The 14,758-nt window shown below is 38.7% G+C and overlaps 1 protein-coding gene across 2 annotated transcripts in view; it reads left to right on the top strand.

Moving 5' to 3' along the window:
- The window catches only part of LOC113025861 (transmembrane protein 132D), a 37,731-nt gene that overhangs the window by 14,638 nt on the left and 8,335 nt on the right, over positions 1 to 14,758 (top strand). Inside the window, exons 5-6 of one of the 2 annotated variants that reach the window (XM_026174063.2) lie at positions 5,382 to 5,525; positions 11,695 to 11,903. In XM_026174063.2, the coding sequence (XP_026029848.2) occupies positions 5,382 to 5,525; positions 11,695 to 11,903 (353 nt within the window). The remainder of the gene's footprint in view (positions 1 to 5,381; positions 5,526 to 11,694; positions 11,904 to 14,758) is intronic. The other variant, XM_026174064.2, reaches the window with a different exon arrangement.

Below are 14,758 nucleotides of genomic sequence, written 5' to 3'. Positions count from 1 at the left end.
TTATCTATGCCTTACTTAGTTTTTAATTCATGACTGTGATTTAAAGATGTTGCATAGCCTTCAGGCTTTGTATTGAATTATTTATTCAATCGGTTGTACTCTTATTAATACTGATAGCAAAGAAAGTGGAAGGCTTAAAGTCAGATACCTGATTAGGCAATCTGCCAGGGCATTTAACTTTATCACAGGGCAATATCAGAGCATGCAAGAGCCCCCAGCTACTTCACTCAGTCTCTATGAAATTGGCATTTACTGCCTTGGTTCAAAGAAAAAAAAAACAGTTTATATTCTTGATGAATAAACAAGATGAGATGGGTATATGCATCATATAGCAAGGTAATGCCACAAGAAAGTGAACTCTTGGCTGCTGAGAAAAATGTCACATTTTCCGGACTTAACATGCACAAGTAGTCTTTTTTTCTGAAAGTGTTCACAGTCTGTCAGCATTTACGATGCACTCATTTGCAAGGTTCAATAAACCCGGCAATTAGCATTTTAATTAGTGTCGTCATATCACACTGCAAAGATATAAAGAGGACAAAAACCTTAAAATCTTTTGAAAGTCAGCTCAATCAAATAGTAGAAACTGTCATAAATTTTTGAATTTTGTTTTTGAATAGAATGAAATGAATGTCATGTTGTCAGCAAGTTGCTTTTGTGACCAGTCTTCCTTTATTTAGTTTTTCTTCCATGCCTACTCATTGTGGGTCTCCCCTTTGATCACAGTATTGTGCATAAATATTCAACATGCTTTCACTGATTCCCTGCTGGCACTTGCAATCTCAAAACATTTCCAAAGAAAACTCTCTAAAATGTCAAAGTAGCTCTACTCTACAGTTGTCCTTAAAAGATGATCCACACGTCTATTTTACGGTAACTGTAATTTCAAGTATCATTTGAAAGCCATCACTATATGTTTCATCAGTCACTTGCATAATTCACATGAGGAAAATACCCTTTTTCCAACAGTGGAGTGAACTGGCCTTTTTCATGAGGAGGTCGCAGCTCTCGTCATACAAAAACAACTATTACAAGACCATGAATCATCTCCAGCATATTCACAGCTTTGAAAAAAAATTGAACCAACGTAATATCATAAAAATGTAACATTCATTCAAGTGACTGTCGAACAAATGTGAATCACAAGGCAACCCCCCCCCCACCAAAAAAACCCCCATCAAAATATGATTTATACTGTAGCGTTCATAATTTCCTTTACCACTTATACTCGAGAAGTGAATGAATAAACAAATAATGCTAGAGTTTGCAGCAGAGTGAAAACAAACACCTCTTTTCATAAATCACATGAAAAACAAAGCTGAACTACTTTCGCTGAACTTGATGAAACCAAGTTTCAGCTTATGGTAACATCGACCATCAAGACCTCTCAGTGTGGCACTGGCATCACCACAGAGCGAAGCTATTGCTTTCTGATTTTCTGCTATCCCTGATCCAGTGGCTTATGTTTGGGTCAGTGTTGGAGTCTGAACTAGAGCATGTCCTTTTGGAATTGCGGTCAGCAGCTGTCAAGCCAGCAGAGTTCAGAATGTGAAGCTGTCAGGGAACATCTGCCGAGCGACGCCTGGCACTTTATTTCGCAAGTATCAAGAGATAAAAACCCCCCACTACTGATCACCCAAAGCTTCTTACACACACGACGCCTCTGCCTTAAAAAAAGACATATTCAGAGATCTTATAAACTGGGATGTATTTGTAAATCTGTGTAGAAGGAGGAGTTAAAGTGTAAAATTAAAGCTGCATCAGGCTAGATGACAAGTTGCGGGATGTGTGAGGGATAAGCTGCTGCTCTGCACTGACAACGATGTACAGTAAAAGGTGGGAAAATAGGTTAGAAGATTAGACATGTAATCAGGTTTAGGTGTTAGTCTGCGTTAGTGCTGATCTGTGGGCATTATAATGCACTACAGGAATTAGGGAATTTTCATCCAGGTGTGTGTTTGTGACACAGTCATACTGTCATCGTGGGGATGTATTTTTTAAGCTTTTAGGACATTTAACCAGTTTTAATGTGTGCTTTGATCATTAACTCATGGTAACACTTGGTCTTGCTTCACATTGCTGTTCCTACAGCTATAACAGTGATGACTGTAAAACATGTATGATATGATAGTCTAGCAGGGTCATGAAAGTTTCTCATGAATTGTGGATTTATTGCAAACAAGGTGTGGACCCAGATGCAGGACTCAGCAGACTGACATGCAACAGAGAACAGAGGGCGATGCAGACATTATATACACAAGAGGAGATTAGGCCAGAGTGGACACACCTGGGGATCACAGCTGAACAGAATCTGACTGACGAGACAAGAGAAGCAAAACGTAACATCACACACACACACGAGACTATCAAAATAGAACAGGAAGTAACACACACATACGCTGAGATCTAGACTGAGATGTGAACTTGACACTGGGACTGGAGATAAACACATATGGAAATATGACTGACTTGGGAGACCAAAGGCAGGGCTCTAGAGTGCGACCAATTTGGTCACAAATGCGACCAAATTTTTCAGTGGTGCGACTAAAAAAAAAATATTTGGTTGCACCTGTGCGACCAACTGTTCGGGTAGCAAAAAAAAAAAAAAAAAAAAAAAATCTGCAACCTTCCCTGTGCTCAACAACAGACACACATTATGCCCCTATTGTGGACTAAACCAATCAGAGATAGTCAGCGGCGGGACCTCTCTGATTCGCCGTGGTCCAGTTGAAAGTGCAGGTGGAAGTGGGAGGTGAGTAGCTCGAATAAAGCGATATCAATTCATTAAATCCTGAATCAACTTTTAAATATAACTGTGTTTTGCCAGAAACGCCAGATTCTCAGATTAAAGCCCACAAAACCATTTCAACAACAACCAAACAGCAGATGAGAGCAGGTACACGGGTTCCACACAAAGACGTAAACACAGAACGGACCCGACGCACCAGAGTCAGCTTTGTCTTTCTCGGCTTTCTCACCTGACGGCCCGTAGACGGACACGCTGTCGGAGCTTAGCGATTCTGATGCGTCGGGTCCGCTGTGATTACGTCTTTTTGCGCTGATTCTGAGCTGCAGGTTTTGTCTCTCCAACCAAAATTCACCGAGCCAGCAGCAAAAGAAGCAGCAAACTGCGCTTCACATTTGATCAATGTCGTCATGAATTTTGCTGTTTTGCTTCCACGACTATTAAAATCACACTTCATGCACAGCTAGCTCTCTCTCTATCTCTCTCTGTACTTCAAGAACAGTTTCCCGTCTCCAATCTCTGTTTTCTGTATTATTCATTCGCTTATTGCCCACCAGTCTACTGTTGTTTACAGCGCTGTCGGCTGCTGTCTTTTTCTTTTCTTTTTTTCACTTAAATGACCTCGGACAAGAAAGCCTATTTTTTCTGTTGTTCAATACTGAAGAAATTTAAACTTTATATGCAGAACATTGTAGAATATTTTTAAGGTTATCTGCTATAAAAAGCCAGACCAGGAAAATCTCCTTCATATTTTTCTGTGTTTTAGTCTGTTACTTTCACACAAAGGCATCTGCTGTGATGTTCACAATTCTGATGAAGTCAGTACTGATAAATGATGAGAATTATAATATTTCCGACTGTCTGAGGCTAAGTTGAATCGAATCGGGACTTTGAAAACCGGAATCGAATGGATTATAGAAATCAGTGATGATACCCAGCCCTAGTGAGCAGCCTAGGCACGACAGAAGTGGATGTAGCTGTAATAGGAAAAGAACCATTGCTCACTTTTCTGTTAAGTTAAGGCCTGATCCTTCTGAAATTCATAGCCAGTGCTCTGACACGGTGTCATCAATCTTTGAATGCTGAAAAAGCACAGTGTATCCAGAAAAACACATTATATTATATAAATTATTATAAAATTTGTGTGCGCCTAACTTTTGTGCCGGTACGCCCATGGCAAAAAGTTAGTCTAGAGCCCTGAAAGGATGAAACAGAAGAATATGGGAATAGGAATGGATAAACATAGGCACACGTATTAACTTAATAAGGCAGGAAAACTAGATAGAACAGAGAGACCAGATAAACATGGGAACATGACTGGGGATAACAAAAGGATAACAAAACATGGAGACTAGACAAGAACCAGAAACTAAAAATAACAAATTCTGTTTCTCTTCAGAATACAAAACTCTAACATTTCATAAATTCAAAAGAATGAGTAAGGAGTCCAGAACAAGCTCAGAAACAGCCTTGAAAATCCAGGACAATAAGTTCCTTATTATCATCCTTATTATTAAAAAAAAATTAAAAAAAGAGAAGAAAAAGGCAACAACATGGTGTTTGAATATAAGTGTAATTGTGCCCCATACCTTAACTTACATAATAATGAACTTAGAATTAAAAATATATGTGTGTATGGGTTTTAATGAGGCAGCACGGTGGCACGGTCGTTAGCACTGTTGTCGCACAGCAAGAAGGCCCTGAGTTCAATTCCACCATCAGGCCGGGGTCTTTCTGTGTGGAGTTTGCTTGTTCTCCCCGTGTTTGCGTGGGTTCTCCCTGGGTACTCCGGCTTCCTCCTACAGTCTAAAGACATGCAGTTATTGGGGATAAGTTAATTGATCAGTCTAAATTGCCCATAGGTGTGAATGTGAGTGCAACTGTTTTTTTTGTTTTTTTTTTTGTCTCTGTGTGTTAGCCCTGCGACAGACAGTGGTCACCTGTCCATGGGTGTACCCTGCCTCTCGCCCTATGACAGCTGGGATAGGCTCCAGCGCCCCCCGCGACCCTGAAAAGGATAAGCGGAATCAATTTTAAAGCATGATAATTAAAATATGTACCTGTATGTTAGTGTAATTTACAGATCTGGTACATTGCTTCTGCTCTCCGACACTCCCTTGACAATCATGTTAAAGTAATAATATTAAAAAGTTCTATATACTATAAATACTATAGCTATAGTATATAACTATAATAACTATAATATTGTAAAGTTCAGTTCTCTCTTTTTTTCTTTTCACAGTCGAGGAGCGTATCAGGTCACATCTCACTGCATGTTATACCTGTATAACCGTGCACGTGACAAATAAAGAATCTTGAATCTAAAACAATACAAAATAATCTTAAAAAAAGATCCAGAGTCAAAAAGTGCATGTTCTTCTGCGGCCGATGTGTTGCAAGAGGGGCAGGATGTTTTGGGAATATAGTTAGAGCAAAGATTCATCCCTTTGGAAGCGCGTGACTCTTTTCACTCTTTCAGCTAATATCTAGGAATTAGGCTAAAAATGTTAACAAATGATCCCCAAACTACTAACTTTGTGGCTCTGTTTCTTTGTACACAACACCAAAAAAGCCATGATGTTGTGTTAGCCTAGACTGCTAGCATGTGCTTTATTTGCCCTTCTTTTTTGCCCAGAACACAGATATGTTGAATACTGCAGTACTGACAGGAAAAAGAGTTTCAGTCCCAGTGAAAACTCTCGCTGTTGAGGCCAGTGGTTCAGTCACTGACGTGACCGACTACACCAACTGTAGATCTACAGATGAGGATGTGCTCAAGGTAAGTCAAGAAAACTGTTAGCATGGTTTCTCATTTTTCTGGTTCGTGTGTTTGGCTTTTTATGAAATGAGTAACCTAAGCACCTATGCTAGAACACATAGTGTTAACTGTGTATATGAGTTCTGTATTATGCATGAATAATAAATAATTACATAAAAAAAAATCTATATCAGCTAATGCAGTTATTACAGCAGATGTAATTGAAGAATTGATGTAATTGATGTAGATACTGTTTTGAATTGAATGAAAATCAGGACTCACTTGCACAAAAAGTGAAAGTGAATTTTAATACAAAAAAAGAAATTGTTCATGAGTCGTTCTGGTATATGCCTCTAAGACATCCACTGTCACTGTGGCATCACACACAACAACCTCAACTCTAGTGTGTCAGTGTGTGTTAAAGTACTACAGACAAAAGCAACCTCTTCCAATATAGCACAAGCTTATGCTCACACCACTCAGCTGTGATTTGACCTTTGTGCAATGGATTCATGTTACTAGGACAGAAAAAGAAGTGAGGGTGACGGAGAAGAACTGGAAAATTAGAAAGATATTTGTTATTTTCTACCAGACAGCTGACCTGCCTGAGTGTAAGGCAGTAAGTAAACAGTAAGAGAGTGGGAAAGAGCTGAAGAGAGTGAGACTGCGTTTGTAATGATTTTCTGTATCAACTTAATCCAGTTATTATGTGTCTCTGAATGAATACCTTATGCTTCCTGTAGTCACTGACTCTCTTAATGCAATACCACTAACTGGGTGAAGTTGAAGGCTAAAACCACAGACGTAACTCTTTATAGCATAAGCGGAACAGACTGAACCTTTATTGGGGAATTCAGTTGTATGCAGTATATGCAGATGGAGCTATATTACACATTTTCCAAAACAAACCTATGCACTATCCCGTACACAGAAAATATGGGATGCATTGGCACTGTATAAAGTACTGGAGGGAAAATCAAATGTAATCAATTTTGTAATCAAGCAAATCACTCGAGGTTATGTTATATCTTTCATATCCAAAACAACCGTTCATATCTAATTTTATTTTACTCTGAAACGCTTCCCTTCCTGTGTTGCCATGCTGGACACAAGGATAACAGTGAGATTTCAACCAGTTTTACAGACGGGGGAACATTTCTCCTGGGACAATGACGAGCAGTCACCAAAAATCAATGAATCTGGGATTTCTGATCCTGCAAGAACTGAGAGGGAATCCCATAGCATTCACCCCTTCTGCACCAGTTAGATCTTTAAACTTGCAGTGGTAATAGGCTGATGCAGCCTGTTTTTTAGTCCTGCATGTAAAATAGTTATTGTAGATACACCATCAGTGGTTTGTTATGTGAAAATGAAGGCGCATTACTTTTTCTCTTTATGCTAATTGTGTGTTTACTCTGTTTTTGTTCTTGACCTTAAAGACTAACAATGACTGCGATTACTGTAATAATGCAGTATGACATTAGTGACCCTTTGAAATAATCAGCCATTATTTTTATTATTATTATTTTTAATGTATTTTATTTTTTTATTTTTCTTATTTTGAGAATGCATAATTGTGACCAGTGGGATAATTTCATGCTGCATATCTGAATTAACATATTTCTTCAATGCAGTCTTAAAAAAACACATTGGATATTTTTAGGCATCCCAACACATTTAAAACTCTGGCTTGTTCCTAATCTTGCAGAGACCAATTGCTAGAGAAATGTCCCATTCTTGTCTGATATAGGATTATAGCTGCTCTGGTTTGGGGTCTTCTATGTTGTATTTTTTTATTCTAGATGGGCCAAATGTTTTGAATAGCTGAAAGGTCTGGACTGTGGACAGGCACGCTGACCACCTGGACTCTTCTACTTTGATATCATGCTGTTGGAATAGCTGCAGTATGTGGTTGTCTTTCTGAAATATGCAAGGTCTTCCCTGAACACATCATATGTTGCTCTAACACCTTTATCTATATTGATGGTGCCCTTCCAGATGTGCCATGTTTTCCAAAAAGAATTTCAAAATTCAATTGGTCTGACCACAGAACAGATTTCCACTTTCCTTCAGTCCACTTTAAATAAACTTTGGCCCAGTGAGGACATGAGTGTTTCTGGGTGTTGTTGTTATATATCTTAAAACAAATATTGCTGTATTTCCATATTTACTGCAGCTGATAGATTGTTGTTGTCCTTCAAGCAGGCCATCAACTTCTCTGTTTTTGGTCAAAACCTTAGAGGATTCCTGGAATTACCTCATAAAATCCTTTTGTTAGAGATTTTAAAAATACCATGTGTTCCTGTCTGTATAAACCGTGTTTGTATAAACTTAATATATATATCCAGCACCCAGGCTGAACACAGCTTTTGTGTTAAAATATTATACTGACCTTTTATCCTATAGTTCTAATGCATGCATTCTTGTCTCATGATGCGAAAAGGAAGAATTAACACTTTTCATGTAGTACTTTACTAATGCATTGATACATAGTTTTTTTTTTTTTAAACCCCTCTAACCTGAAATAGTTTTATGGTGAATTTAGGAAGCATAATAATGTAACAGAAAGAAAGCAATTTACACAACGTGAAGTTCATGGACTGCCCATTCCAACACATTTCAGCAGTCTCCCAAACAGAGATCAACAGAAAACAACACAAGCTGGGAATGGTAGATAAAACATTCACTATTATTAAAATTCATTGCTCTGAAATATATCTGATAGGCTGAAATATGCAATAGGCTGAAGTACAGAAGAAAAGATGCACAGTTAAAAGAATAAAACTGCAGTATAAAGAATATCTAATTGTGCAATTTCAATTTCCTCTAGTTAACATCCTTCTTTTCCTACTTTCCAATTATCTTTTTATAACTGCATGTTAAAGTAATAAGTAAATACACAGTAAAAGTTTATGCAGTGGAATGAGTTTATTCAGGTAGCATTTTCTCATGTCTCTCACAATACACTGTAAGCAGGACCCACAAATCCCCGTAGTATTTTAAATTACGTGTCATGACTCAAGTTTTATGCATATTTAATTGTCTGGACACCAGTAAAATCCAAGGCAATATCCTCGTTTTGAAAATAAATGAGGGTCAAGTGGTCCTCCTGATGCCTTCCTTGCAACAAATTCACAAAGCTGGCAATGCCACTGTGTGCCTCTGATCTCTTCGAGTGCTCCTTATACCTCACACCTTCAGAAATCCCTGCTTCCCTTTCTAGTCATAGTAGGAGAGGGGGAGGCGGGGAGATGACTTGGTTAGGCCTTTGTTTGAATTGGCTTGAGAGGCATTTAATAAACACAGAAATAATGTATTAATTATAATTGATTTTACACATTACTCATTACTTTTCTTAAAAGTAATGCATTTTTTTACTTAGCTACTCCCCAGTGGAGGTAATTCAATGCACTCTGCAACATAGCCTAAAATAAATTGTCATTGTTTAGGTTTGTTAACAAGTTAAAAACATTCCCAAAGGGACTTTAAAACATGTACAGGGAGAAACGGCGTATACAAACCTGACTGCACATCACTCCTTTTGTTACCTGCTAAAACTCAGGCTGCAAAGAACCAGTGTTGTGTTAGCAGTATAGCGCAGCTTTTTTCTGTCCTGGACATAGTTTGTGCTTTATTATTGTGCTCTTTTCTTATTGTGCAGTGTAGATACTATTAATGGTTATATCTCAAAAACTGTAGACCGGACCACCATTTTTCTCCTCCTTGGAAATGAATCGAATCCGGTCGTTAAGTGATGTTGTGACGAATCCTACTTCCGGGCCTAAAGTAGTCTGCGTTTAATATGGCTTTTGTGTTGTTAACATGTTTAATGTTATGTATTTTCTTCTATTTAATCTCAAAAAGCTCCTAAAACAGTCAGTGATCGCTGTTGACCTCCCTCGGCTTTTATTACCGCTAATCATTTATTTAAGCTCAGTTTTTAATACCTTAGGATGTAACTACAGCCCAGCCCATGCAGCAGTATAATGAATGACTAACCTTGTATTGTGGGTGGATTATCTCAGTTGTTCTCCTGGCTGAAGTTTGGTCCTTTTACAGCATCCTGCCAACTTTTATCGAGAGGAAAAAAAGTTAGCTTGTTTATATTATGCTAACATAGCTGTGTCGCTAGCGGTCACGTAGCACATCATTATATACCAGCTAGCCAAACTTCAGTAACCCTACAAACGTCACTGCTGTTTAGTTTTCTGTCTTCATTTATGCTGGAAGTGATAACAGAGCTGTACGTTTTAATTTGGTTCCAAAACCCCGCAGTCAGGACATGCTATATTGTATTTAGATAGAAGCTAGCGAGCTAACTCCCTGCTAACTTCTAACTCCGTTAAATATCATAAATTCCGTTTTCATGGATGCCTGGATGTTAAACTCAATTGTTACACCTGGTAGAGCAGAACGCTGATCATTCTATTAAAGATGAAAGACTTTAGACAGTTTTTCAACTCTCAGTAATGCCATAGTGATCGTTTGATATATGGACCTGCAGCGGAGTTTAGGCCCAGACACGGCTAGTGACGTCAGACTGAACAACCGGATTCAGCTGATTGAAGAGCAAGTGTGTAGGAGAAGAAAAGGCATATTGGACTGTATTTTTAGCTGTCTATCATGTAGATAACTGAAGCTTGACACATGTGATAACATAACTACAATTGTAATGTGGTTACTGGGTTTAGTAAAGCAATACAGTACATTTATATTACTATATTACTTAAAAATGTAATGTGATTGTATAATTGCTACTTGTTGGCTCTTTAAAATATCAAGCTTTAGTTTCTTGTTTATGGACAGCATACACCCAGTTTGGTTGGATCTTTTGCTACCACCTTTTAATTAGGTTTAGTTTATGTCTTTCCACATGCTTGGTAAGCTTTGATATCAGGGTGTGGGTAGTTGTTGCTGGTCTGTATTTTTTTTTTCTGTCACACTCTTGTCCCTTGCTGGAATAAATTTGAATTAATGTTTGTATCTTCACCCCTTAAAATTGTGGGCTGCTCTGCAACTTTTGACATGATAAATAGTAAATCTAGTAAATCGATAGTTTGAAGTCTGCACATTATACAGATAATTGAAAACATATGTAATAAGGTGACAACATAACTATATGACTAGCAACATGTTGCAAAAAAATAAATAAATAAGAAAATCACGTTTATATACAACACTGTTCAGGCCCACGGACAGTCATTTATCTAAGTCGGATAAAGGATCAATGAGGTGGGTGAACATTTACAACTGGTGCATTCTTTCCTGTGCTATCACATGAATGAGGGGTGGTAAGTTAAAAAGAAATGCGTTTGATCTATTTGCTAGCAGTAGATATAGCATCCCTCATCTTCCACCGTCAAATCGTCTGCTGACTATAGAAGAGGAAGTTGAATTGGAGAGCTGCCCAAGAAATCTGAGTCATGAACAGTTAGCATGATGAACTGCCCTCTGTCATCATTTCCATGAGAGTTCAGCTCGACTTGCTTCAGAATTCATTCCTCTTGCTTTTTCCTCACTTTTTCCCTCCTTCTTTTTGCCTCCCTCTCTCCAGTGCTCCATTCTATTCTCCAGTCTAGTGCTCTCCAATTACCTCTGTGGAGCCACTGGTTTGTTAAGATAAGTACGGCGGCAGTGGAGATAGGCCTCCAATCTTAAATAAAACACACCAACTGCTGTGTCTCACCTCATTGCGCTCGCTGGTGGGGATTGTGGCACTCCAACCTACAGTAAGGCATTACAGGAACAGTCATAAAGGAGAGCTAATTTACATTCAGTAACAGTTTCATAGAGACCACAGATGTGAATTTACATGACATAAACACAAACACGCTGCAATTCCCAGGCCAGACTTTGAAAGTGGTGTGAAATTAATAAAATGTTGGTATGTGTGTGGTTTTGCCTTATTGGGTTTGGCGATTCTGTCCCCTCTACCCTCTCATCATATATATATTCAAACTTATTGAGTTTGCATTGGCTTTACATTAAAAGACCTTGACCAGGGTACATCCAGAGAATATTGATTTCACATCACTAGATGACAGTCCAGTCCCAGTTCTGGTCAAGTGACTCCTGTGTACTTTCTTGTTCGGTATATTTACAAAGTTTTCGAGCAACTCTGAGTTTGTGAACCAAGACATACTTCTTGAGGCCTTTGTTCATTATCTTTCTTCTCTATTTTTCTTTCCAGGTGTCAGAGCGCTGCAGCTATGTATATCTAAATGGGAAGGAAACCAGAGGGAAAAGTAGGATAATGCTCAACTTTACATATGGTTTTCTGAGTGCCCAGCTGGAGATGAGTGTATGGATGCCCCGTCTGCCCTTGCGTATTGATGTGGCTGACCCTGAGCTTAGCCAGATCAAAGGCTGGAGGGTTCCCGTTACTACTGGAAACAGGAGGTAAGGCCTGACCAACTGCCGTACATCTATTGTTCCTTGGGGGTTCTGTTACCTTCTGTCACCTGCCTTACCTGTAAGACTTTGCTTTGAAGTACTGAGTCAAATACTAAAGCTTTTTTCTGCATAAAAGTTTACTTATGCATCATCAATAAAGGTTGGCTAACCTCATCTATAGCATAGAGAAGAATAAAAGTGATGTCATGACTGGCTTCCAAAGTGTTGTTTATAAGCCTTGGCGTGAGTGTTTCTGCCACCTTGACTGCAAAAGAAGAGTAAAAACAAGATGTAGAGAGGGGTAGGTCTGACTGTGAAACCACGCACTCATTGGCTAGCAACTTGAGATTAACAATTTTTATATGATAGAGAATTCACCATTTTGAAGCATGGTATTACCAAGAGTTACAAAACAGACTTAATCTTTTGTTCAATATGACCCAAAATGTTTACAGAGGCCAAGACCTAAAGCCGTTCCCATTGACCTATACGTCATAGGCACGTGACATATAGGAATGGAAGTCTGTTTCCCACCACAGCTAACACCATCCTCCACAAATTCACTGCACATATATATGGCACAATAAAGTGTTATTCTATTATTTCTGGTGTTTCAGATAAAAACCAGGTTTAAGTCTAAAGTTGATGTTTAACCTGTAATAAATCTTTGCTGTTTTTTTTTTTTTAATGTTTTTGTTGACACTGGCTCAGAAACAATCAGCTGGTACATGTTGAGACTGTTAATGGTGGTGTTGAATTGAATAACATTATACTGAGTGGTGTGTTTCTAATATCCATCTGTGCACTCTTTACAGTCAGTCATAACAAACAACATCACATCTGTGTTTGGTACATTAGTGAGCAGGCAAGTGTAAAGGCAACACAGTTGCCCTGGAGGTAAAGGTTAGTGGGATTTTACTCAATACGAGTCACTATTTTCCCCACTCAATACTAATGATGATGGCCACCTGATGGGCTGTCATTTCCCAAAACATTCACTACCCAGCTCTGGGCCCAAAGGGACATTAGGTCAGTATTGTGAAATTTCAACAGTGATTGTACTGCCTATTCTCTATTTTTCTCTCACTTTCGCAAGTAATAAAGGTGCTCAATGTTATTTTCCATCCTATACTGTGGAATACACTAATCTCTCTCTCTCTTTCTCTCTCTCTCTCTCTCAATAGATAGATAGATAATATAATGGAGGTAAAACTTAAGGTCAGACTTCTTATGGGTTTTTCATATGTTTATATCTTAAAAAACTATGTAGGTTCATGGAAAATTTTCACCTCAGCATGTTTTTTACTCTCTTTTGGTTTCAAAATAAACTCTTAAACACTTGTAGAATGTAAAACACTTGTAATCAATGAACACTTATACTGTTTAATTAACACTAATACTGTGATTATTGATTTGCAGCCTAGCAATCCTAAAAAGGCGTGCTGGTTTAAGGGTTATTGAAAAAACGAATTGAAAAGTGAGGAAACATAGAAATCTCAATGTTTTGTGGTACAGTGTTTTTAAAAGCTATTCTCTGAAATCTTAAAAATCAAGGGCAAAATATACATCACTGTGCAAATGTCTTTTACCATCTTTCATTTCTTTACATTTTTCTTGCAGTGATTTAGTAAAGCATATCCAAACATACATGGAAATAAATAATAAAGAGCAAAAACAGAGTTTGCGTAGTTCTAATGAGCTTGAAACTCATAGGTGGTATGAGCACTTTGTCAGCACAGCCTGAACTCTCTTAGACAGCTTTCTTATAATTAAGTAGCTTTTAGCTTCTCCAGACTTCTTGAAGGGCAGTCAAAGGTTTCTTCATTTATCTCAGATGCAGATGGTATTGCAAAATCTGACTACAGTATAACCTGTGAAGTCATGGTTAGACTTGTAGTCAAGACCGCCTAAACCAAGACAATACCAAGACCAGAGGGTATCGAGACCAAGACAAGACCAAGACAGACCGAGTCAAGACCAAGACAAAGTCGAGACGAGACCAAAACCAAGACCGAGACAAAAAAGTCTTAAACTGCAGCCAGATGTTGCTTCGTTTACGGGTGTCAGGCATATTTATGTGTTTTTTGCGATGCACTCGCACAGCCCTCCTCACCGCTGTCTACTGTCTTACTCGTTTACTGAGAGGACAGACACAAGCTCCACTTGACTGTCGCGTCTCTCACCCTCTCTGTTTTTCACATAATGATATTATCCTATATCCTCGCATGTGATTGGCCACAATATGGAGGGATTGGACCATAGCTGAGCCACTGTGTGAGAGCTGAGCAGTGAAAGGAAATTAAGTGAGGAGCCGGCTCTCGCTCAATGGGAGTCGACTCTTCTGATTGACTACAAAGCACTCTCTAAACATGGCTCTTCGAGCCGATGCTTTTGCGCATGACACATTATCAAACATTAGGTTGTGTGTCATGGATACTGTTGACTCCAAATCTCCCGACCACTGTGTCGATCTGAGACAGCAAGACCGAGACAAGACTGAGGAATCCGAGACCAAGACAAGACCAAGACCAAAGTCCATCGAGACCAAGACAAGACCAAGACCATGTAAAAGTGGTCTCGAGACCAAGACCAGTCTCGAGACATCCAACTCTAGTCGTGGTTCAGAGTTTTCAACCTTAGTTGTTCACAGGTTCTAAAGAAGAATCAACTAATAGTTGTTCGCAGGAAAAATTGCAAAGATCCTTGGCAGTTTTTTTTTTTTTAAGAGGAAACAGCGGCTTTGCATGGTCAAGTACTCGTGTTATCAAAGGTTTGGAAGTATGGGTACCCATGAAAGCTTTATTTGTCTCTCTTCATTCCATCTCTGGCAGTCCAGCATTCGCACATCATAACAGTTTACA

This window comes from Astatotilapia calliptera, chromosome 7 (assembly GCF_964374335.1).
Source record: "Astatotilapia calliptera chromosome 7, fAstCal68.1, whole genome shotgun sequence".
In the NCBI taxonomy this organism is placed as follows: Eukaryota; Metazoa; Chordata; class Actinopteri; order Cichliformes; family Cichlidae; genus Astatotilapia; species Astatotilapia calliptera.
Note: the sequence above shows the minus strand (reverse complement) of the source record. Positions and strands in the feature narration are given on the sequence as shown.